This window comes from Podarcis muralis, chromosome 17 (genome assembly GCF_964188315.1).
Source record: "Podarcis muralis chromosome 17, rPodMur119.hap1.1, whole genome shotgun sequence".
In the NCBI taxonomy this organism is placed as follows: Eukaryota; Metazoa; Chordata; class Lepidosauria; order Squamata; family Lacertidae; genus Podarcis; species Podarcis muralis.
The window spans coordinates 36,087,256-36,109,557 of NC_135671.1; the positions used below are offsets into that span (position 1 = coordinate 36,087,256).

Sequence of the window (22,302 nt, forward strand, 5' to 3'; positions counted from 1 at the left end):
AAAAGTAACTTTGGGAGATGTTTTGGTGTCATTAATTGGAAAGAAATTAGACAGCAATACTGACAGGCCTTTGTACAGTATGAGCCTAGGCATGTTTATTCAAAAGTGAGTTTCACAGAGTTGAATAAGGCCTGTTCCCAGGTGAATGTGCATTGTATTGTCGCATTATCATAGCTGTCAACTTTTCCCTTTTCTTGCGAGGAATCCTATTTGGAATAAGGGAATTTCCCTTTAAAAAAGGGAAACGCTGACAGCTATGCGTATTATGTATATTTTTAAGTTACTCTGGATGGTATAGTCACAATGAAGCTGTAGCATGAAACTGAAGAATTTGGCAGATTTTTCCTTCTGTGCCTCATACCCAGAATTCCTCATTAAGAGCTTAGGATAAAATCCAGGGTTGTGGTCCATTTGTGCATATGCATAATTGTGAGACATTTGTCTTTCAGCTTTTTTATGAATGAGCCTCGTTCTTTCCTGCATTTTATTCTGGTCCTACGAACTTCTGGTTTATATTCAACTTACAGCTCCCATGGATGTTTAGTCAGAAAGAAGTTCCACAGAGCTTAGGGAATCTTACTTCCGTGTAAGATTGCGTGGGGATCCTGCCTTTTAAGACTGCCACTTTTTCTTCTAACTTCTCCCGTAGTTAAGCTTCTTATTCCCACTTTTCTCCATGTTAGGAAAATCATCTTGCTTTACTTCTGTGAGTCCGGCTAGAGTTAAAACACCTCCTGTTCTTGCCTTACTTCTCTAGTAAATAAATTATGTTTGGGGCTATAAATACATTGTAAACTTAGCTGTAGCTTTGTATGAAGGCTGCAGTTCTTGTAAGTGCTTAGTGGAGCATCTCACTGGAAGCAGCGGGGCTGTACTTGTGAGAAAATGAACATAAAGCTCAGGCTGTACAGTAATTGTAAAATCTCATAGTCCACTCTAGGTGGCCTATAGATGCCTCTCTGAGGCACCTAGGCTTATACAGTACCAGGCTCTCCAGGAATTTGAACTACTTACTTTTTTTTACTTACGCACACACACACACAGAGATAGAACTGGCCTTCCTTATCACCAGTTCCTTTCCCAAGCAGCCCCACCCTCTCTACAAAGGCCCAGATTGCAGCCTAGCAGGTGCATCTGGCTTCCCCGGGGAAAGCCATGGAGTGGAATCCGGAGAGGAGGAAAAGAAGCTCCGTGAGTGGCAGCAGCTGGGGCAACTCGAGCTGGATGAGATTCCAGTAAGTTTCCTTGCTTTGTTTTCCCTTGAGCTTCCTGGTGTGGCCTCTGGCTGGGTGGCTTGCAAAACTTTGTACTGTAGACATTTTACAGGAAATGCTTGCTGGCATACAACCCCTGCTTGAACTCTCCCTGCTTCTTTCCTTGATTTTTAACTACTCCATCCTTTTTCGCTCTCCTTGCTCTGGATCGCTTTGGTGCCATAAACAAGAGATTCTTCTGCAAGGGCGCTGAGCTCTTCGTTCAGTAGAGTGGCACAAGAGCGGTTTGTTAAAATGACGAGCGCAGAGGCAGGCAGGGTTAACAGGCGCAACTTGCTATACAAGGGTTTGGCATCGCCCAAATTCCTTCCACCCTGTTTTCTTGAATTGGAGACTGGTATTTCTCGGTTGCCTTTGCACCTCCCTCCCTCTGGTCTCTTCCTCCCCACTCACTCCCTAGCCGTAATGAAGACTGCAAGCCCGTCTAGGCACGAACCTCTTAGGGTGAGATGCAAGGGTACTCAGTGCTATATAGTTAATATTATTATGCAACTTACTGTACTATGTTTTTATACGTGTTGTAAGCTGCCAAATGGCGGGGTATATTATTATTATTATTATTATTATTACTACTACTACTACTATTACTACTGTTACTATTATTATTAACTATATTGGAGCCTGGAGTTTAAGGGTTAATAAAGCGGGGTCTCAGACCTCCAACTACCCCATCTCCGTTCAGTTCTACGAGTCACTTTTGTGCAACGCAGTTTCAGCAAAAGCTTCCCCAAGTATATGCAAAACAACAAAATGCGCCCCCCCTCTCCAAACACATATTGGGACTTTGTGACTACTACGGGCAGGGGTGCCAACTTGAATAAAACATTGGGGATGGGGCAAGGTGAGCCCCGCCCCACATAATCGATCACACGCACACTATCCGAAATGGCAATGCCCATCCACTTGGGGGCGTCTGTCTGTCTCCCTCAAATATTTTAATGGCGGTGGGGGGAGGGACCTGGGTCCCTAGGAGTTGCCTCCTATGACAGCGGAAGCGGCTTCGACGTCGAGACCGGATTAAGCCCCTTTTGATGCAAGGAGCAAAGGCAGTGGAGAAAGGAGAGAGGAGAGGAGGAGTTCTTTCGTTATTGTTTTGCAAACGCTACCCGCCCCCGGCGCTCCTCATCCCCGATGGGGAGATTGCACTCTGCATGTGCTCTGGAGCTCGCGCACCGCAGCAGCTGAGCAGCGAGGCCGGCGAGCAACCTCTGGGCGGCTGACGGCGGCCTGCCACTCGCGTCCCCTAAGCGGCGCCCGGCCACCTCCGCCTCGGAAGGGCCGGGCGCCGCCGGGCCCGCATGCGCCGCCGCCGCGCCTTGTGGGCTGGAGCCGGCGGTGCTCCTCCTCCTCCTCCTCCCGCCTTCCTCGTCGTCTCCGCCTTTTTCTTCCGCTGCTCTTGCTGCTGCCGCTGCCGGCCATCGCCGCGGCTGAGGACCCGGGAGCCGCTGCTGCAGGTACCGCCCGCGTCCCCAGCGCCCCTTCCACCCGCGGGACCCCGATCCGACCCTCCGGCCGGCTGCCCTCGCAGGATGAGGCCCCCCTCCCTCTCCCCGGGTCCGGTTGCCGTGGAAACGAGCCCGCCCCTTGCAAGGTTGGCCTCGCCTGCCTCTCCCGGCGAGGTGGTCGCCATGGAGACCCCGTGGTCTCCCTGCCTTCGGGGCATCCCGCGGACACAGGCCCTTTCTCAGCGCATCCACATCCCTCCCTCCCTTGCCTTCCTTCATCCCCCCTTCCTCTTCTCATCACCATAGTAACCAGCCCATGCCATCACACACACCCCAACGTCGCTTCTCCCTTCGCATCTCTCCCCGCCCCCATGTAATAGGGAATTAACTCTCCTCCCATCAAAAATGCTTACGGGATTATTCCGCTCCTCCAGCAAATCAGGCTGTCATTGCTTCTCATCCCCGTGATATCATACCGCATCGTGAGCCCGTTCTTCCCTTATTCGTCACCCCCCTCCCCCAAATCTGAAATTAGGTCCCTTTTGAGGAAAGAGCCAGCAAAAATTGTCCGCTGCAAAGTCCAGTTGTCGCAGATGATGCTGGTGCATATCCCCCTCTGACCTTCCTCTTTTCTGGGGAGCATGTAGGGGGATATTAGAGACCAGATGGCACCGTGCAAAAGGCTGGATTTGCCTTAGGGTTCACTCTTATCTATCTATTATGGATGCTCTAATGCAGGCACGGCCAAATTCTTAAGCTATGGGGACTGGGCCCCTTTTGCAAAGCCGCTGTAGGGGAGGGACGCTCCTCCCTGGGAAGAACTGCCAAGAATTATTAAGGTACTAATGTGCGGAGGGGGCAGATGAGAGTCATGCTGCAGGTCTCCTGACTGGACGGTTTGCAATCCCTGTCTAGTACCTTTTGCAATCCTGTGGCCCATATCCATTCCCTGTATTAGCGCTGTCTGTTATGTGGAGGGAACATTAATGTCAAATCCAAACCTTTCTTCCCTCCCAGTAAAACAAGTCAGCAGACTACACGGTGGCTCCCGTATGTGGGACGCACAATTCATGCTCTCCCTTATGCTGCAGGAAACAAAATACTACCACCACACCCATTGGTGACAGAGTCCCATCGTCTGCCTCAATTGGCTCTTCCTTAGCATGTCAGAAGCACTGTCACAGAGCTGTTTTTCCTGTGGGAGGGGAGTGTGCCTTCCCTTTCAGTTGCCTATGGCCAGTTTCACAGCTAAGGTTTCTTTTGTCATAGCCATCTGTGCGCCTCTTGGCCTGGAAGTTGCATGCTAATGGATGGGCCATCACGTTGCGCAAGCCTTTAATCCCTCTCTGCGCCCATCTCTGAAGCTGATTTCTCTGTGACCTCTCAATTGCAGACGCCCACTTACAAGCTCCCCTGAGCGGCCGGTGGCAGTGTGGGGCATGGCAGCAGTGTGGCAGCAAGTGTTGGCTGTAGACGCACGGTAAGTGTAAAGGAGTAGGGCCCGCAGGGGTCTTGGGCAGTGCTTTGTGCTGCTGGGGTCTACCTGTGCTGGCGGAAGTAGTGTCCTTCTGCATATCAATTGCTGGGAATCACAAATGAGGAGAGTGCTACTGCTCTCAGGTCCTGCTAGTGGGCTTCCCACAGCCATCTGGTTGGCCATTGTAAGAAAAGGATGCTGGGCCTATGGTCTGATCCTGCAGGGCTCCCCATGTTATTATGGGAAGAGCAAGTCCAGAGAAGGAGCTAAATCAGTCTTGTCTAATTGTTCAGGGAGATGGGTGTCTTGTGTGAGAATTCTAGATCCATGTTTGGTGGGAACATCAAATATGCTTTCACAAGTACCCTTGGTAGTTTCTCCAGGTGAGTCAATCATTTTTGATGCCGTACTTTCAATTAGTGCAGGAATTACCATATTGGTCTGAATATAGGCTGCATTCCGCTCTTCCCCAAACCAGGCCTGTATAAAATCATGCTCTTACAGGGGTGCTTTTTAGGGGTGCTTCCTATATTGGGGGAGGCTTGTATCCGGACCAATATGATCAAACCTCCACTAAAGACATGTCCTGAGAAAGGGTCAGTGTCTTGTGTCTTTAGACAACTAAGTTTTAGAAGCAAAATATCAACATTTTAGAGAGGTAGATGGTGAATGGGTGGGTTCCTCAAATCTGACTTCCTACCAAAGGGATTTTATTTCCAGTTGTTGAATGTTTTTCATTTGGTGGCCTCAAATATATTGTGTCACGCCATTATACTGTTATGAGCTGGAGTACTGACCACAGCGTGGCAATGCAAGATACTGTGCTGCAGGGGAATCTTGAAGGAGATTCTCTCCGTTCAGTTGGTGCCAACCCCAGCACAATGCTAAAGAGCAAAAGAGAGCAGGGTGAGCTGAATTAGAATGCGGCAGGCTCGGGCTTCCAGCAGCTGATGCACCAACCCCTATTTCAGGTACAACGCATACCGCACCCCAACCTTCCCGCAATTCCGCACACAGTACATCCGCCGGCGCAGCCAGCTGCTGCGGGACAACACCAAGGCCGGCTACGACCCCTCGCTCCGTAAGCAGTACCTGCGGCTGCGCAGCCAGCTCCTGGCCCAGCGCTACGGCCCCCTCTCAGAGCAGAGCAGCTTCCGTGCCTACAGCAACAGCATTGTCCGAAGCAGTCGTACCACACTTGACCGCATGGAGGTAACCAAGGGCAGCTGGGGGGACGACGAGAGTAACACCAGCCCTGTGCATTTGGCCCGGGACATCATGTATTTAAATGAAGCCTATTCCATTGGTGGGAAGAGGGCCGTAGGTGTTTTGCCGAGGTCAGCACTTGCTCAGAGGAGAGAATCGATTCCTTGCCAACACAGGAGCATTTGAGCTCCCACTCCGTGCAGCACAGTATTCTTGTCCAGTAGGATCAGGGCTGTGTGTAATCTGTCCCCCAGGGAAGCCAAAGCTAAACTATGCATGTGCCATGGGCATATCCGGGGGGGGGGGCAGGGAAGGGCAGCTCCCCCCTCCAGAACAAGTAAAACAATAGAAATACTTAACTAACTGACCAACCACATTGGTTTTGCTCCCCCTAACAAAATTCTTGGCTACGCCCATGGCATGTGCAATAGACAGAATAAGTTTATTTGCATAGAGCCGCTCACATAATTCCAATCCCAATATTCAGATTTTCAGAAAATTTGGCAGATTTGGGAAAACAGACAAGACAAATGGGAATGTAGAGAGCAGAACAAGGTAAGGGCACAGTTAAAGAGGTATTCCTCCCTCTGCAAAGGTTCCAGAGCCTTCATTAAGAGCCTCAAGACACATTTTAGTCATCAGGATTAGAAAATAGACAAACAAAAGAGAGGGAACAGAAGCACAGGTTAGAAATCTGAGTCTTTTATAAAGGCACTCTGCAATTTAAGTGCTGGCTGCCATTTCCTCATCTTCTCATTGCTTCCTCTCTGGAATCCCTGACCTTGCAGATACGCCTGTCTCTGCTTCCTTCAGTAATGCACCCAGCATAGCACGTCATCTAGCTCCTTGCTATCTTCCAATGTAACTATTTTATGCATTGTGCCATAGGATTTTGATGACGACCCAAGGGCACTGGGTGCCCGAGGCCACCGCCGCTCTGTCAGCCGAGGGTCCTACCAGCTGCAGGCGCAAATGAACCGAGCTGTCTACGATGAGAGGTATAATAAGGCCGACAGATCTAATCTGGGGCTAAAAGCGGGCATGGCATTCATCTGCTCATTTGGTGTATGCCAATTCTTTGACTTCCAAGTTTTTGTCAGAACCCTGGATGCTGTTCTGACTCCAGTACAGGTGAAGCAGCCAGGACAAAAGCTCTCTGCTCCCATACTGGTCTCCCCACCCCCCATTCCATTGGAAACAAAATTCGAGGTGTGTGCTTATTTCATAACAATGCCTTGTGTCTTCCTTTAGACCCCCTGGCAGTGTTGTCCCCACTTCGGTGGCAGAGGCCAGCCGTGCAATGGCTGGGGATACCACCCTAAGTGAGAACTACGCCTTTGCTGGCATGTACCATATATTTGACCAGCACGTGGATGAGGCTGGTGAGTAGAGCAGTAGCTAAGGTGTCATGGGGTAACTACTAACTGGCTCCATGTTGTCTTTTGATGTCACATTGGTCATATGAACCAGGGTGACAATGAAGATTGTGTTTTGGAGAGAACTATATAGAAGTGACACACCACACACCCCTGCAAAAAAACAAATCGGACGACTCCAGGACAAGTAGTGAGATTATTATTCCTGCCTTCTTGAGGTGGAAGCGAGCAAGGGAAAGTGGAGGGTTGGAAAAGCCTTTACAGGCTGGTGTTGCTTCTTTTGCTGATAAGCATGCTTAAGTGCAGCTGTTAACTATTAAGTAGCCTAACACAAAGCCTCCCTTCCCCCACAGCCTTCCTCAAATGCTCCTTAGAGAGCTCTGTAATTGTGTTGATGCAAGAAGGGAATCATGTTCTGAGTGGTATCTGGCAGAGAGATATTTGTAGCTGGGGTGCATGGAAATAATTAAGAATCCCTTAAAACTGTCAGCCTCTTAGAAAGTGGGTGCTGGTGCTGCTCTTGCCTTTGCTGTCAACATCTGGCTAACAACCATTTCCCCTTTTCCTCCCCAGTGCCCAAGGTTCAGTTTGCCAATGATGACAAGCACCTATTAGCCTGCTGTTCTCTGGACGGTACCATTTCTGTGTGCCAGCTAGTGCCAACTCCCCCTGTGGTGCTGCGGGTGCTGAAGGGACATAGCCGTGGCGTGTCAGACTTTGCCTGGTCCCTCTCCAACGACATCATTGTTTCCACTTCACTTGACGCCACTATGCGCATATGGGCTACAGAGGATGGCAAGTGCATCCGGGAAATTCCAGATCCAGATGCCTCTGAGCTGCTCTGCTGCACTTTCCAGCCCATGAACAATAATCTCACAGTGGTGAGTGAAGGCCTAGGATATAGTGCCCCTGCCCACTTCTGCCTGAGCTAATAAACAAAGCACTGGGCCTTTCCCCTACAAGGGACATGTGCTTGCATACAGTTGAGGTTTCTTCCTTTCTCCCCACCCCCAAATGATGTAAGTACGGAATAAGTGAGCTGAATCAAAAGAAATGGGGACTGGAATCAGTACTGCTGGGGGTGAAGCAAAGGCAGTCTGGTCACAAGTCAAAGGGCACAGATAAAAACATAAACTTTCTCCTCTAGGTGTTTCAGGTCCATAATTAACCAAATGGTGGTGAGGGGAGAGTCTCTTGGGGGGTAAGAGGAAAGGAAGAGTATGTCCCTGTTACTCATTCTTCTGCTCTGTAGAATAGTATGAAACTGACATCTTTATTTGTCCATAAGGTGGGGAATGGAAAGCACAACCTCCATGTGGTGAACATCTCGACAGGGAAAAAAGTGAAGGGCGGCTCAAGCAAGCTAACGGGCCGAGTGCTGTCTCTCTCCTTTGATTCCCCTGGCCGTATCCTCTGGGCAGGAGATGACAAAGGCAGCATATTTTCTTTCCTCTTTGATATGGCAACAGGTGAGTGGAGTGGGATGGGGAGCATAGTAAGGGCAAGGATTAGCACAGATTGGCTTCAAGCCCTCTGCTTCCTTCTTCCCCCCTGCAGGAAAACTGACCAAGGCAAAACGGCTGGTAGTTAACGAGGGCAGTTCTATCACCAGTATCTCGGCCCGCTCTTGGATCAGCAGAGAAGCACGGGACCCCTCCCTCCTCATCAATGCATGTATTAACAAGCTGCTGCTATATAGGTGAGGGGCTTTCCATGGCATTGCCATGCTAGAAGACAGACACTTGCTCTTCTCATATGTGCAGAGTGCCAATGAGCCCCATATTAGAGGATAGAATATGTGATACATGTTTGTGTAATGCATGTGCAGAGAAGCAGTTTGCTGTGATTAAGCTATTTATCCATTGTCTGTTCTTGGCTACTTTTTCCTGACAGGGTAGTGGACAACGAAGGGACACTCCAGCTTAAGAGAAGTTTCCAGATACAGCAGAGCTCGCATCCTGTCCGCAGCATCTTCTGCCCCCTCATGTCCTTCCGCCAGGGAGCTTGCATTGGTATGATGTCCATGAGAGTTCACTCTCATTGTAAAGGGGATGCTGGACAAGACATTCTCACTTGGGATTTCTTGCAGGTTGCCACTTCCTTGCCTGCAACTCTGCTCCTGCACGCAGCTAATCTGTATGACACATAATTATTGCAGAGCCTAGTCCCCTCACCCCACAAAAAACAAACAAACAGGGAAGCTTTTGTCCCCTCTAATTACTTCTCTTTGTGCATTTCAGTGACCGGCAGTGAGGATATGTGTGTCTACTTCTTTGACGTGGAGCGAGCTACCAAGGCTATAGTCAACAAACTACAAGGTCATAGTGCTGCTGTGCTGGATGTCAGCTTTAACTGTGATGAGAGCCTGCTGGCGTCCAGTGATGCCAAAGGCATGGTTATTGTCTGGAAAAGAGAACAGAAGTAGCATTTCTCCCCTGATGAGTGGAAAGAAGTACACTCACTCAACACTGTTGAAGGAGACAGCCTGGGTGAAAGTCAGGAACCCTAAACACCATTTGTCCTCCTCTTGCTGGTAGTTTTATTTATATCTTCTGCAGCTGTAAAAGTACTGAGAACATCTTTACAGTGAACCAGCATCCATTTCTTCCCAGGTTTTCAATTTGTGGGATTGTGTATAGCAGACAAAGGATGCAGGTTATCCTGTGAGAAGTTTGGCTTACTTCTGTTGTGGTTTATGTGTTAGATGTCCAGGTTGCTGCCAGCTGTAATCAACAGGACACAATGTATGCCAAGAGGGAAGGTGGTAAACAATGCTGCAGAGCCTCTCTGCCAACTGGCAGCATAGGATTTGGGACTACATGGGTTCTTTGGCTCACGAGCATGAAATTTAGTGGTCCTAGCTCCCATTTAGTAGTAGCTTGCTCCTTGCTGCTGCATAACTACTTTGCTGTTGCAATGGTCGATTCCTTCCTGGAAATACCAAGGACATCAAACTCCAGAAAGCTGCATCTTCTCTTTGCCTCCTTCAAGTGCCAGACTGAGCCATCAACTTGGAAGGATCAGCCTGCTTTATTAGTGTGCCTGTTGGACATGTGAACTTCTGCAGCTACAACTTTGTGGACAGATTACCCTTCAACATGAAAAATCTTGCAGCTCATGTCTACATTGGGCTCTTAGTTCTGGCATGTTTTTCGGGAGCAGCTACCAGTGATGAAATGTCTTCCGATTACCGGGAAGAGGAAACTGCAGGTGCTGAATAGATTTGCTTGCACACCAACACAGCTTGCTTGAAATATTACTAGGAATGTGTTTGGAATATCAAGAAACTCAATCTGGAACATTCCTGACAACTGTATTCAAAAGCAGGTGGTGGAGTAGAGTCTGCTAAATTGAACTTTGCAGCTACTTAATGCAGTTGCTTTTTGCCACTTATCTTCCACAGCATGTGTGGCATTGTAACAGGGAAGGGGGTTAGTTGTATTGAAACTCTTCTGTATTGTGGCTGTGATAGTTGCTTTTCCCTCAAATTTGTTCTTTCTGTGGACTAGGAGAAAAGATTTCTAAATTCACTTTTACTTGAAAAAAATAAGTGGTAGGATTTTCAGGGAGGTATGTGGAAGGTAAGAGCTGATGGGATGGTGCTTCAAATTTCCTCATAGGTACAACATCAGTCACCTTATGAAGAACATGAGTTGAGCTAAGGGGACCCTGTACATAGGGCGGCAAGCCAGCCACATCTTTGCATCAAACAGATTGCACAGCCTATTGCAGGGTTGAGAGAATCGTGGCACTCAGAACTGGACACAGCGTTCCAGGTGTGATTTGACTGAGACAGTATAGAGCAGTAGTATAACTTCCCTTGGTCTGAACACTATACTTCTGTTGATGCAGCCTAGAATAGCATTCATTTTTTGACCTGCCAAATGCCTTGGAAAACCCACAAGGAAGACATGAGAAGAATAGCCTTGTTGCTAAAGATCAATAATAGATTCAGAGGCATACTTCCTCCAATCTTGAGGAAATAGTGCCTTCAAAACTAGTAGCCCAATAGTCTTGTCTTCTATGAAATCTGGCAAATCCCCTTTCAAAGACATTTAAGCTTGTGACCATCATTACATCTTGTGGTAGCAAACTTTTAAAGAAAAGGTGCTGTTTGAAGAACCTCCTTTTGTCATTCCAAAATATCCTGCCAAACAACTTTATTGAATGACTCTGGGTTCCAGTGTAATGAGGATGGAAAATTGTATTTCTACCCACTTTTTCCACATTACGCAATTTTATAAGTTCCTGTCATACCCTCATACTTACTTTCCCACCCTAACTTAAAAGCCCCAAGCACCATAGCCTTTTCCTTATTATAAGAAGTATTCTAAACCTCAGTTTATTTAGTTCAGACTTTCTGTATCCTCTCAAACTAAACAACCTTTTTGAGATGTGGCAACCAGCACTGTACAGAGCACTCCAAGTGTAGTCACTACACTACATGTTTATAACGGCATTGGAATCTCTTGGGCACATGAATGGCGATACAAAAAATATAACACACTGGCAACCTGGACAACAACGCAATAAACTGAACAATGGCCCAGTTTGGTCTCACTATGCTTTAGTGAGAAGGAGCAAGCTTTGCTCCTCCCCTGGCCTTGCTGTTTTCAGACTACCCAGAGCTCACCATTTGTCTTCCCCAAAGAAACTACCAGTGGCAAACCAATAACAGATGTAAGTTGTAACTCACGGTTCATTAGGAATAAATGAACAACACTATTAATCTTAAATATGTGCACAGACCTGTCTCCTTTGCCATGGGCCAATGATGGAGTGCCCTTTTCTTCTGGCAAGAAATGCATGGCACCTGAGCTTGGATGCTACCAGCATTCTCCTTTTTGAGAGAGGTGGAAGCGGACTGCTTTTCCACACCACATTGTAATAGTTGCATGACATGCAGAAATTCAGCTCATGGAAATGAAAATGATGGGGAAAAGATCACCTATTACATATTTGCCTGGCATGCAACTATTAAAAACAGATAACCTCAGTCAGCAAAAAAAGCATAGCATCATACTAAGCAGCTTCTTGAGTTTCTACACTGTGAAAGTCAAATACGTTGCATTTCACTAAAATGAAAGCAGGATTGATGGTGCTAAAACCTTTTTTCAGTTTTAAGCAATGAAGAATGAACAAGTGTGTGAATAGACTTCTGATATTTCTTAGAGAGATTTACAAGGATGTAGAGCCGGGGACTATCCCCTGAAATGGACAGAGCAAAGGAGGATCAAGTTCCACCTTGCACACTGAATGAAAATGCAGAAACGCTTAACTTCCTCTCCACACATGACATGCTAGTTTCTTTTTCATTTAACATGGCATCCAAACCTAATATCCTTATTCTTCGTGAACTCTCAGTTTAGAGGGGCTACACCTAGAGACGTCCCATTTAATTATCTACAGAAGTAGGATAGAGAGGCCTGGCCCCTAGACTCGAGGCTCCCTACCATGGATTTATACAGCTGATTACTTGTGTGAATGACGGCTACATGGAAAATGGATGCTAAATAAAATTACCTGAAATTAGTAAAGCCTCAGTTCTGTATTCCAAACCTTAGTGTATACCCCCTTTTGTAGTTCTTAGGGCTGATGCAGGTAGCACAAAACAAGTGAATGAGCTGAAGAACTGGAATGACTTTCTGGAATGTGTTAGGCTAACACTGGTTTCTAGTTCCCACTTGCCACACACACTGAAGTTATCTGAGTTTTTGCTTCAAAGAAGGAAACACAAGATGATGTGTCACAAGCAAAATAAGGAACCCAACCATCTAATTCATTTCGTCAGTCATAATTAAAAAGCTTCATCACAGCTTCCAAAATACAGTGGTTTCCAGAAGCTAGATTCTTTGCCCCAACCCATTTCCAATATATATATACTGTATATTTAAAAACATATTCTCTTCAAAACAAATGCATTAGTTACAAGAGGCAACATTGTGGCTTTTCACTTTGCATAGGGCTTTATGATGGTTATTAAGTGCGACTTCAAGTACAAATTACATGGGCCTCTCCCATCCTCAATGAAAGCAAGTTTGATGGATGTGGAAAGGTGGGGAACAGTCATACGGCACACCGAGGTAATACAGAGTCTTTGTGCAGATAAATCCATTTTTTAAATGGCTTGTGTTTTACCACTTACTCATAAATGTGGCTAGAAAGCAGTTCTGCTGAAAAACCAAGACTTGTATCCCTTAGAAAACCACATTGAAGATAAGAAACTCGTCAGTGTTCTCTGCCACGTTGCACTCACAATCAAGCCTTCAAAATAGTAAAAAGCTATAACAGGTTCTAATAAGACATCCAGAGACTTATGAGATACTATGCTGTGTTTTTCCAACCAGTACATCAACAGCAAGTTTGACAAGTCGAACCAATCTCCTGCCTGCTGAATAATCTCTCTGCTGCTGTAAGAATATTTCAGTCTGGCAGTAAGAAGCAGCCAGTCATGGCTGGGTAGCATAAGAAATGTCAGTTATTGCTCTCTCTGCAATTCAAAGTACTGGGTGTTTTTTTGTTTTAAGCAGGTAAGTTCCTGACTCTTACCCTCTGGCTTCAAACTTTCAGCAACTGCCACTTCTGTATTGAATTCTAGTCCAAGTCTATTCAGACAACTGTAAAGCAAAACTGGCAAGGAACTAGAAGAGGTATTTCCGGCAAGTCTCTGTGCCACATTTACACTCAATGCGCATCCGCTTCTTTGGAGAGCCAGCCAGGCCTCCAACTAGGCCAAAATTAGAGTCCATCCTTGTGCTTTCTGCATTTACTGGGTCCACTGTGGGAGAGATAGGGAAGGTGGGAAATCAGCACTGGAACCAGAATATCTTCCATCATAGCAGACCTGTCATTGAATTATATCTAGCGAATGCACCCTATCCACAACAAGGCTACATACTGGCCAAAAAACTGAACTCATAAAGTTCCCTGTTCCTTTAAGCTCCTACCTATCACACTATTAAAAAGAAAAGATATCAGAATTATCTTAGAATACTGTTGCGATGCTTTATTTGAAATTCGAGGAAATCTAACCCGAATTTTTTAATGGTTCAAAGCATGATCTTCATTCTTAATCCCTACCTCCCAAAATGAACAGGTCTCAATACCTAAATTTCTCAAGCACTCCCCTTCTTACCTTGCATGTTGTAGTCAAAGGTGAGTTCCTCACCAACACGGATAGGTCGAGTAGCAAAGAAGGCAATGCGTGGCAGCCTCTCATCCAAATTTTCAATGAAGACATTGTAAACCTGTAGGTTAGGGTTACACTGGAAGCAGAAAACAGGAGTAAGAGGGAAGTAAGACAAGGTCTACATTAAAAGTTATGTTACAGATATGGCTCCCTCCCCACTGTGATCTACCCCACTTACACTATGGTTGACAAAATGTGAAATGTTGCCATAGTATGCGGCATCCACTGTGTATACATCTTCTACGTAATCAAGGTCAAAGAGGTAAGTGGCACCCTGTCGATCATAGATCTGACCCCGTCGTTCAGCCTCCTCTGATGTGATTATCTGGGAGAGATGCAAAAAACAGTAAGCACTGCAAAAATGGGGCTATTGCATCTTTCTTAGTAATCTATTGAAAATATTCATCCAGATCCCATTTTTTCCTGCTATCTCTCTGCTGGGTAACCTTTCTACACATGCCTAGACTCACTTTTGGTTATCAGTTTAATACAAAGTTCTAAGTTCTCAGAGAAGATATGATCGTGGATGGAAAACCTTCTAAAGTCATTCCCATCATGGTACATTAATTTGCCAAAACGTTTTTCTTCCATGAATCTTTGATGTTCAAGATTACTGAAAGTTGACTGCCTAATTATTTCAGTAAGGACTTAAAATCTTGACCATCCTTTATGGTATCTTCACCTATCTAAGCCTCTCTGTGACACAGGTATCCAGTAGGTGGCTCCAAAATGCCTCATTTCTGCAGCAAAACTCATTGTACAGGTTCTACTACCCACATGTTTAAGAGTATCAGGTAGGAATCATACAATTATGGCCTTCTTGCTAATCAGCTGCATTCAGTGCTGTTTGTGTGCAAGTAGAATAGACTTCCACTCATGCAGCAGGGCTCCCACTGGCCCTCACAGTCCTCAAAATCTGCTCCTGAGAGTTCCTCAGTCCTCTGGAAAAGATTTGAGGGCATGCAGGGCAGAGAAGACCATGGAAGTCTGATCACACAATATCAGAAATTTTATAAATAAACACTGGGCAGAATCTATTTCCCAGTTTGATCAAATAAACCTTGAGGGGACTTATATGTAATTGCAATGATATACACACATGCATATTCACAAACCCAATATAGCAGCCCATAGTCCCCTGGTTGATGAATCACTAAATCTGTGGTGTCAATATGTCATAGGATGATTTACTGAGCAAAAGAATGTTGAAGTTCTTAGCTTTTGGCACCATTCCCCAAAACTATTTAAATTGTATAAAAGATTTATACTTTAAAATGAGATACAGTGGTACCTCGGGTTAAGGACTTAATTCGTTCCGGAGATCCGTTCTTAACCTGAAACTGTTCTTAACCTGAAGCACCACTTTAGCTAATGGGGCCTCCTGCTGTGCCGCCAGAGCACGATTTCTGTTCTCATCCTGAAGCAAAGTTCTTAACCCGAGGTACTATTTCTGGGTTAGCAGAGTCTGTAACCTGAAGCGTATGTAACCCGAGGTACCACTGTACAGTTTATGACAAGGGCAGGGCTGGCAGGGACACAACTAAGATTTTAAGAAAATTTACTGGTTACATCAGATGAATGTTCAAGTCTGAGTGTCAGCCACAATATCCATGCAGTAAATGTTCCTTTCTTCCTGAATTTGTCCATCTACTTGTCCCACTTGAATTAGCAAGACCTACAGAAACCACCCACAGCCTTCCAGAAGCCAGTAATGTAGGGATGGACATTGCACAATTTTCCCAGAGCCCAGTAAGATAGGGATCATCATGCGTGGGAGGGGGGTTATTCCAGGGATCTTCCTGATTTCGTGCAATGTTGCCTTTTGTGAGTGGACCTCAGGAATGTAACTCCTGTGTAAGTTTTGGGCCTACTGCATTTAAACTCCACAACTTTCATGTTTAAGAACCCCTCAGAATTCAGGGGTCAGCAAACTTTTTCAGCAGGGGGCTGGTCCACTGTCCCTCAGACCTTGTGGTGGGCCAGACTATTATTTTTTTTTTTTTGGGGGGGGGGGAGATGAACGAATTCCTATGCCCCACAAATAACCCAAGGATGCATTTTAAATAAAAGCACACATTGTACTCGTGTAAAAACACCAGGCAGGCCCCACAAACAACCCAGAGATGCATTTTAAATAAAAGGACACATTCTGCTCATGTAAAAACACGCTGATTCCCAGACCGTCCGCGGGCCGGATTTAGAAGGCAATTGGGCCGGATCCGGCCCCCGGGTCTTAGTTTGCCTACCCATGCCTCAGATGGATCAGTCACAAAGAACCTCACTATCCTTGTAATGTAACTGATATCCCCCTGTTCCCTGATCAAAGCAAATCTTGTCAACTGACCATATAAAGTTAAATTTTATCACCTTGGAAAGTAAGTGCAAATATAACCCCTCCATCTTAGACTGGAGCCCATGCAGTATAGCCATCTATTTAATTATGCCCTGTTTGACTGGAATATTTCAAGTTCCTATCCTTGTCATGTGTAAATATGCAAAATACCTAGCCCTTTTAGAATTTTGGTGAAGAGTTGCTTCTGACTGACTGGAGCATTTCAGAAAATCAGAAAACATTACAGGCAGTTAAAATAAGTGATACCAGAGCAGAAAGAGAAAGAACGAGAGAACGTAAGAGATATTTCCATTCTTTATAGTTTCAGGGTTTTTTGTTTGGTATTAGCAACAAGTGATATGGATTATAGGTTGATAAAATGAAATGTTTGTTGTTTATTCCCAATATACTGTTATGTTTTATGTGTATTGTTTTTAATGTATTAACTGATTTTTTATTATTATTATACACTAGTAAATCTAACTGAGTTTAATGGGGTTTACTCCTAGGTAAGTGGATATGATTGAAACCTAAATATCTCTGCCTCTTCGATGAGTCTGAAGTAAATATTTCTACCTGAAGCTCACTGTTGGAGCATGTCACGTACAAACATGGTGTTACTGCTTCACATCTTATAGAATGGAACAGGCCAACCCAGCTTCAATTTTTCTTTCCTCCTGTACCCTGGATCACAACTAAACTTCTGGTCCACGCCTGATCATCCTACCTCTCCTACATACTCCATGACAAAGCTGTTCTTGCGGATCTTCTCCAGTGTGCGCACACCCCAGCCACGTCCATTATCTGTCCGGAAAATGCAAAGATCGTAACGAATGCCTTTCTGCACCACACGGTTAGAGCAGTCAATCCCACAGCTGCAGCGAGAATTGCACTCATAGATGGGCATGCCAGCCTTGATCTTCACTTGGCCAAACTCATTATACGCAAATTTATGGTGTGAAGCACCAGGACAACAACCTCCTGCTGCTTCCGAAAAACAGTCCAAGCACTCACAACCCACAGCCACCTGGTTGAGAGTGATGCCCTCCCCAACCTTGTACTCATTAATGTAGACAAAGTCCCGGGGAGGCCCTTCCAAGTCCACCTCATTCTCTACCACAATGCATCCCTTGTGGTTGCGCTTGGCATTGAGTTCATATTCCCAATGCTGCAAAGCCCGCCGCTGTTTGGCCTTCTGCACTAGGTAGTTGGAGATGCCTTGGTCAAGCAAGCGTGTATTCTTTCTGAGCTTGCTTCCTCGTCGAATCAATGCCTGCTCTAGGTCCCGGTGGAACTGTTTGAGTATACTGATACAGCGCAGGTTCTTTCTGGGCTCCCAAGTGTTCTGTGACTCAGGGTAGCCCCGCCACTTCACCAGGTAGTATTCCTCATCCTGAGTAAAAGGTAACCATGCACAGTGTCAGCTTAAAACATGACAATTCTCTTCCCAGAACTGAAAACAAACCCCAGAAAATAAGCTCTCCCAATAACCCCTTCTCCTCTAACCTACTAAACCCCAGAGTAAAGGACAAAACCCAGGTATCTCATGCAAAATTAAGCAACTCTGCAACATTCTCTCTTAACAGCTTCAGTCCTGTAAACTATTGGCCACCAATCAAAGGAAAGGGAGATTATCTGGATCAGTAATGCCTGGCTAAAAGTATAAAGAGCAGAAAGAGGGGTGAAGGAGTGCCAACTAACACCAAATCTCAATGTACAAACACTTAACTGAGAGCTGGGAAAAACAGATGCAAGGTTGTATAAAAGGTGTTGCTAAAGTTGCAGGAGGGCCCAAGTAACTCACCCGAGCTTTCTTGTAGTCACACAGATACTCTACTTCAAAATCACAGAGGTTTTTTCTGGTAATACCCAAACCAGAGCAGCAAACCTTCTGCAAACGGCAGAGATCCTGGAGGTGGGACCAGGTTGATTTGCAACAAACAGTGCAGGCTATGGGAGATAAGGCAGATATACATTAGAATAACTGTATATTTTCCTTTAATAAAAAGTGGTGATATACTTTTCTGGCTAGCTCTATCATTGTTTTTAGGATCATAAGGAAAAGGGAAATCTCAGAATGTTAAGTCTTACACACATTTCTGATGTTTGCTGCCACAGAGGGCAAGAACTCTAAAATTTGTGCAATGCATCCTAGAAGGTACAGATTTAATTTCCCACCTCTGTTCCCATTCCAGTACTAAACATACCACATTCCAACCATAATTCCTTGCCTGTGTTTCACTTTCACATCTGAGGTTTGCTTGTTCTTTTGCAAACCTATTTGCATATAGTGATGAATCTTAAAACAGGTCGAAAGTTATCACATCATGTGACTACTCAATGTATTTAATTCAACTAAATGCCCTGAATACCAACCCACAGCAAAACGTGCCAATGTAGCACAAGATTTGTGCTGCAAGGCCTCATACATTTTTGTGATAGCTCTGTCATAATTCTTGCTCTCATCCCTATCTTCTAACAACCCCTGAACAGACCTGTGTCCTAGTTGCTTATCCTTAGATAGCTAAGCAACATACTTACATAAAACTATGTCAAATGTTATGTCCCAAGCAAAACATTTTCTGTTTGGCAGCATTTCTAACCAGTTCAGGTCCCAAAGAGTAGGATTACTTCCCCATTTTACACAGAGGACTAAACATACAGCTTTTCTAGGGAAATTACTAAAACACTTCACTGTTCTAAGAGTTAAAAACCTTCTTCTGGTCTCCAGCTTCTATTTGTTGATGGTCCATTTGCTGTCATTATTATTATAATTTATAAAGCACCAAAATTGCTAGGTGCTGTACAGAAATTAGAAATAACACAGCACTTGCCTTCAAACTTACAATCTAAAAATAAACTTGACACACTGGGGGTGAGGGAATTATTTTTTTCTAATGAACAGTGGCATACCTGATTCTCCTCCACCTCCTCATTTAATCCCTACAACCCTGTGACGTAGGTTAGGCTGACAGTGACTGGCCCAGGGTCACCCAGTGAACTTCAGGGCCAAGTGAGAATTCAAACCCTGGTCTCCCAGAGTCCTAGTCTGACACTTTAGCCATTACACCACACTGACTCTGAAAGGAGAATCAAGCCAAGGTGAATAAGTATTAAAACATGCAAATGAGAGTTTTCAACCCACTTTCCCATGCAGTGTCTAGCTGATGGAAGAGTTCAAGAAGGTAGTAAAGTCAGAGAACTTTTTCCATGCAAAACAGATGCTCTACCATTAAACTACAGCCCTTCCCTCAAGTCCTCATTGTTTCTCTCTTCTTATTAGACCCAAGGTATCTTTAAATGGCGTTTCCGTGCACTGCTCTGGTTCGCCAGAAGCGGTTTAGTCATGCTGGCCACATGACCCGGAAGCTGTACGCCGGCTCCCTTGGCCAATAAAGCGAGATGAGCGCCACAACCCCAGAGTCAGCCACGACTGGACCTAATGGTCAGGGGTCCCTTTATCTTTACTATCTTTAACATAAATAAGCAATTCTATCTTCTGTTCAAAATATGTTAACAAACTCCTGGAGGGCACTATAGCTCAATGGCACAGCACCAGCTTTACATGCAGAAGATTCCATATTCAGTCCTTGCCTGGCATTTCCAGGTACAGCTGAACAAGTTCTCTGTGTGAGACCCTGAAGAGCTACTGTCAATCTATATACAGATAACACTAAGTTAGGGTAACCAGTGGTTGAATTCATAAGGCATCTTTGTATGTTCACACAATCATTTCAGTGGATTTTCTTGGGGTATTGAGTATAAATTCCCCATTCTGGGGCTTTGATCAACAAAATCCTATGTGAACAGAAATTAAGATGCTTTGTAAAGTCTCTAGGAAACTAGTTTGTTCAAACAGCTTGCCTTTCACCTGCAGGATCCTTGTTCTTTTCAAGCCTATAAAGCTGATAGCACTAGATGCAAGGTGAACACCAAATGGGTCAAAGATCCGGAGTCTTGTGATTAGCACACTGTCATCAGCCTTAAACCTTTGGCATCAGACAGACTATAAAATATGGTGCAACAAAAATAGATTGCATGGACAATCACAGTTGCATTTTGAAGAGCTAATTGGTAGGTGGAGGTTATCATTAACTTGCCATAAAATCCATTTATTTATTAGATTTATATACTGCCCATCATACGATCTTAGAGTGGTTCACAGGCTAAAAACATGTAAATAACTAAAACAAAACAGCAAAACAATTACCCCCACTTCCCTATTGTACTCTGAAGGCAAGATTAACATAAGCATACTGAAGTGGAAGCAACATGAAGATCATTTCTTTCAGTAATCTCTCATTATGATGAGAGTTCCCCACTCACTATTCTGAACAACTTAAAAAAATGCAAGAGTGCACTGCACTAAGAACACATGTACAGTTTTACAGAAATAGATTACAGGGATTGCCAAATCAGAATTGTACTGTCATCTTAAATTTATGAGGAAGACCTACTTAGGGAACTAAAGTTCTTGTGAGCGTTTTAATCAAAGTGGGTTTTTACTTTTCCACCAAAAAGTGGGAGTATATAAATACAATCATTGCTGCAATTATTAAGAAAACTAGAGTGACCAATGCCTTTTCTCTGGCTTCTGGCCCATGTAAACTCTCTGAAGTTTCTCCACCAGGTATCAAGCTCACTGCCTCCTCCTGCTCCATGACAGGAAGGTATCGGGATTTGGGGGGGGGGGCTTCAAAACTGCACGCCCAGGGTAATGTCCCCCCCCCCGAAATCTTAGCCCAGGGGTTTCACAGCTGCTTCCCCGTCTCCACCTGCTGCCAACCTCCCGACTTCCGCACACAAAGTTCGCCTAAGTGGCTGAGCTGGCTGTCTCTCTCGGGAGTCTGACAGGCCAAGGGTCCGAAAGCAAGGCAGCCTTTTGTCAGGAGCCCCAACCTTGGGCCATTCCCTACCCCAAAACCGAGAGGCCTAAAGGAAACCTAAGCCTAAAATGTTTCAAGGCGTTCAAGGCGGCAAGAGTTTTTCAGGGAAGCACATGGCGAAAACACAAGGCGGGGAGCGGGACACCGACACCCACAGAGACACCCACATATAGGGGGAGGACGGTTGGCAGAAACAAATGACGGGGGTGGGGGGGACGGGACCGCAACGGGGTCAAAGCTCCTTTGCCCACGAAAGAGGAATAGGAGGGGCAGGCCGGCGTTTTGGTCCTGGGGGGGGGCGGGGAGAGGGGCGCTTCTGCCTCTCGGCAAGCGAGACCCCCCACATTCCCCTCACGGCTCCCGTTCTTTCTCTCCCCGCGCGCGCCGCCTCCTCCTCCTTTCCCGCCCTCAGCGCGAGGCGGCCGCCCGACGGCCCCCGCGCCGCTCACGCCGCCTCTCGCGCGCTCCCCCCCCCCGCCGCCCCCGTAACGGTCGCCCGCGGCCGCCTCAGAGCTCCGCAGGGCGGGCGGGTGAGGGGTGTGCCGGGGGCTCCCGCCCTCGCGCCGCCCCCTCGCCCCCCACCTCCGCCACCGAACGCCCGGCTGCCGAGCGCCGCTTCTGCCCGCGCGCTTCCCTCCATCGCCGGCGCCGCCTCACGCGCCCAGCCCGAAGCTGCGCCTCCTCCTCCTATCTCGCTCGCTCTCGCCCGTTTTCCCTCTCACCTTTTAAATTTTCCGCCATCTTGCGCTTTTCTTTTTTTTCCCCTTCCAACTCCGCTCCAGCCACTGAGGCCGCCGGAAACTTTTTTCGAGCGCGAGAGGGTCGGCGCGGCGGAGGCGGCGCCAGAGAGTCGCAGGCGGCTCCCCGGAGCCATCCGCCCGCGGCCCAATGGCGAGCCCCGCTCAGCTCTGCAGGTCCCGCCCAGCGCCGCCCGCCACCAATGGCCGCTCGCCTCCCCGGCAGCCTCAGTCGGCCTCGGAGTTAGTGGCCGCCGCCTTGAGCCCCGTCAGGGAAAAGGCGGCGCGTCAGTAGGGACCGTCGCTTGGGAAGACAGGCGGACTCATGCCCGTGTACTGGAAGAAGCAAAGGTCACCAGTGCTGAAGCAATGACTCTTCA

At 46.3% G+C, this 22,302-nt stretch overlaps 2 protein-coding genes across 5 annotated transcripts; one reads left to right on the forward strand and one right to left on the reverse strand.

Annotated features, from left to right (window-relative positions):
* Positions 1-1,080: 1,080 nt before the first annotated feature.
* On the forward strand, positions 1,081-11,514 carry WDR13 (WD repeat domain 13). Of its 3 annotated transcripts, none has more exons than XM_028713076.2 (10): positions 1,081-1,235; positions 4,113-4,199; positions 5,168-5,408; positions 6,291-6,400; positions 6,654-6,784; positions 7,352-7,659; positions 8,067-8,247; positions 8,336-8,477; positions 8,672-8,790; positions 9,019-11,514. In XM_028713076.2, the coding sequence occupies exons 1-10, from the start codon at positions 1,156-1,158 to the stop codon at positions 9,201-9,203; spliced, it is 1,584 nt and encodes a 527-aa protein (XP_028568909.2). In that variant the 5' UTR covers positions 1,081-1,155; the 3' UTR covers positions 9,204-11,514. The 3 variants fall into 3 exon arrangements, with proteins under 3 accessions (XP_028568909.2, XP_028568910.2, XP_077777528.1); XM_028713077.2 differs by lacking the exon at positions 1,081-1,235 and adding an exon at positions 2,572-2,728; XM_077921402.1 differs by lacking the exons at positions 1,081-1,235; positions 5,168-5,408.
* A 1,022-nt stretch (positions 11,515-12,536) lies between these two features.
* Positions 12,537-22,043, reverse strand: SUV39H1 (SUV39H1 histone lysine methyltransferase). 2 transcript variants are annotated; one of them, XM_028713081.2, is made up of 6 exons: positions 21,908-22,043; positions 18,104-18,249; positions 17,027-17,692; positions 14,146-14,292; positions 13,914-14,043; positions 12,537-13,556 (listed from the first exon to the last, which is right to left on the reverse strand). In XM_028713081.2, the coding sequence occupies exons 1-6, from the start codon at positions 21,924-21,926 to the stop codon at positions 13,420-13,422; spliced, it is 1,245 nt and encodes a 414-aa protein (XP_028568914.2). In that variant the 5' UTR covers positions 21,927-22,043; the 3' UTR covers positions 12,537-13,419. The 2 variants fall into 2 exon arrangements, with proteins under 2 accessions (XP_028568914.2, XP_077777529.1); XM_077921403.1 differs by lacking the exon at positions 21,908-22,043 and adding an exon at positions 21,768-21,859.
* Between the last annotated feature and the right edge of the window lie 259 nt (positions 22,044-22,302).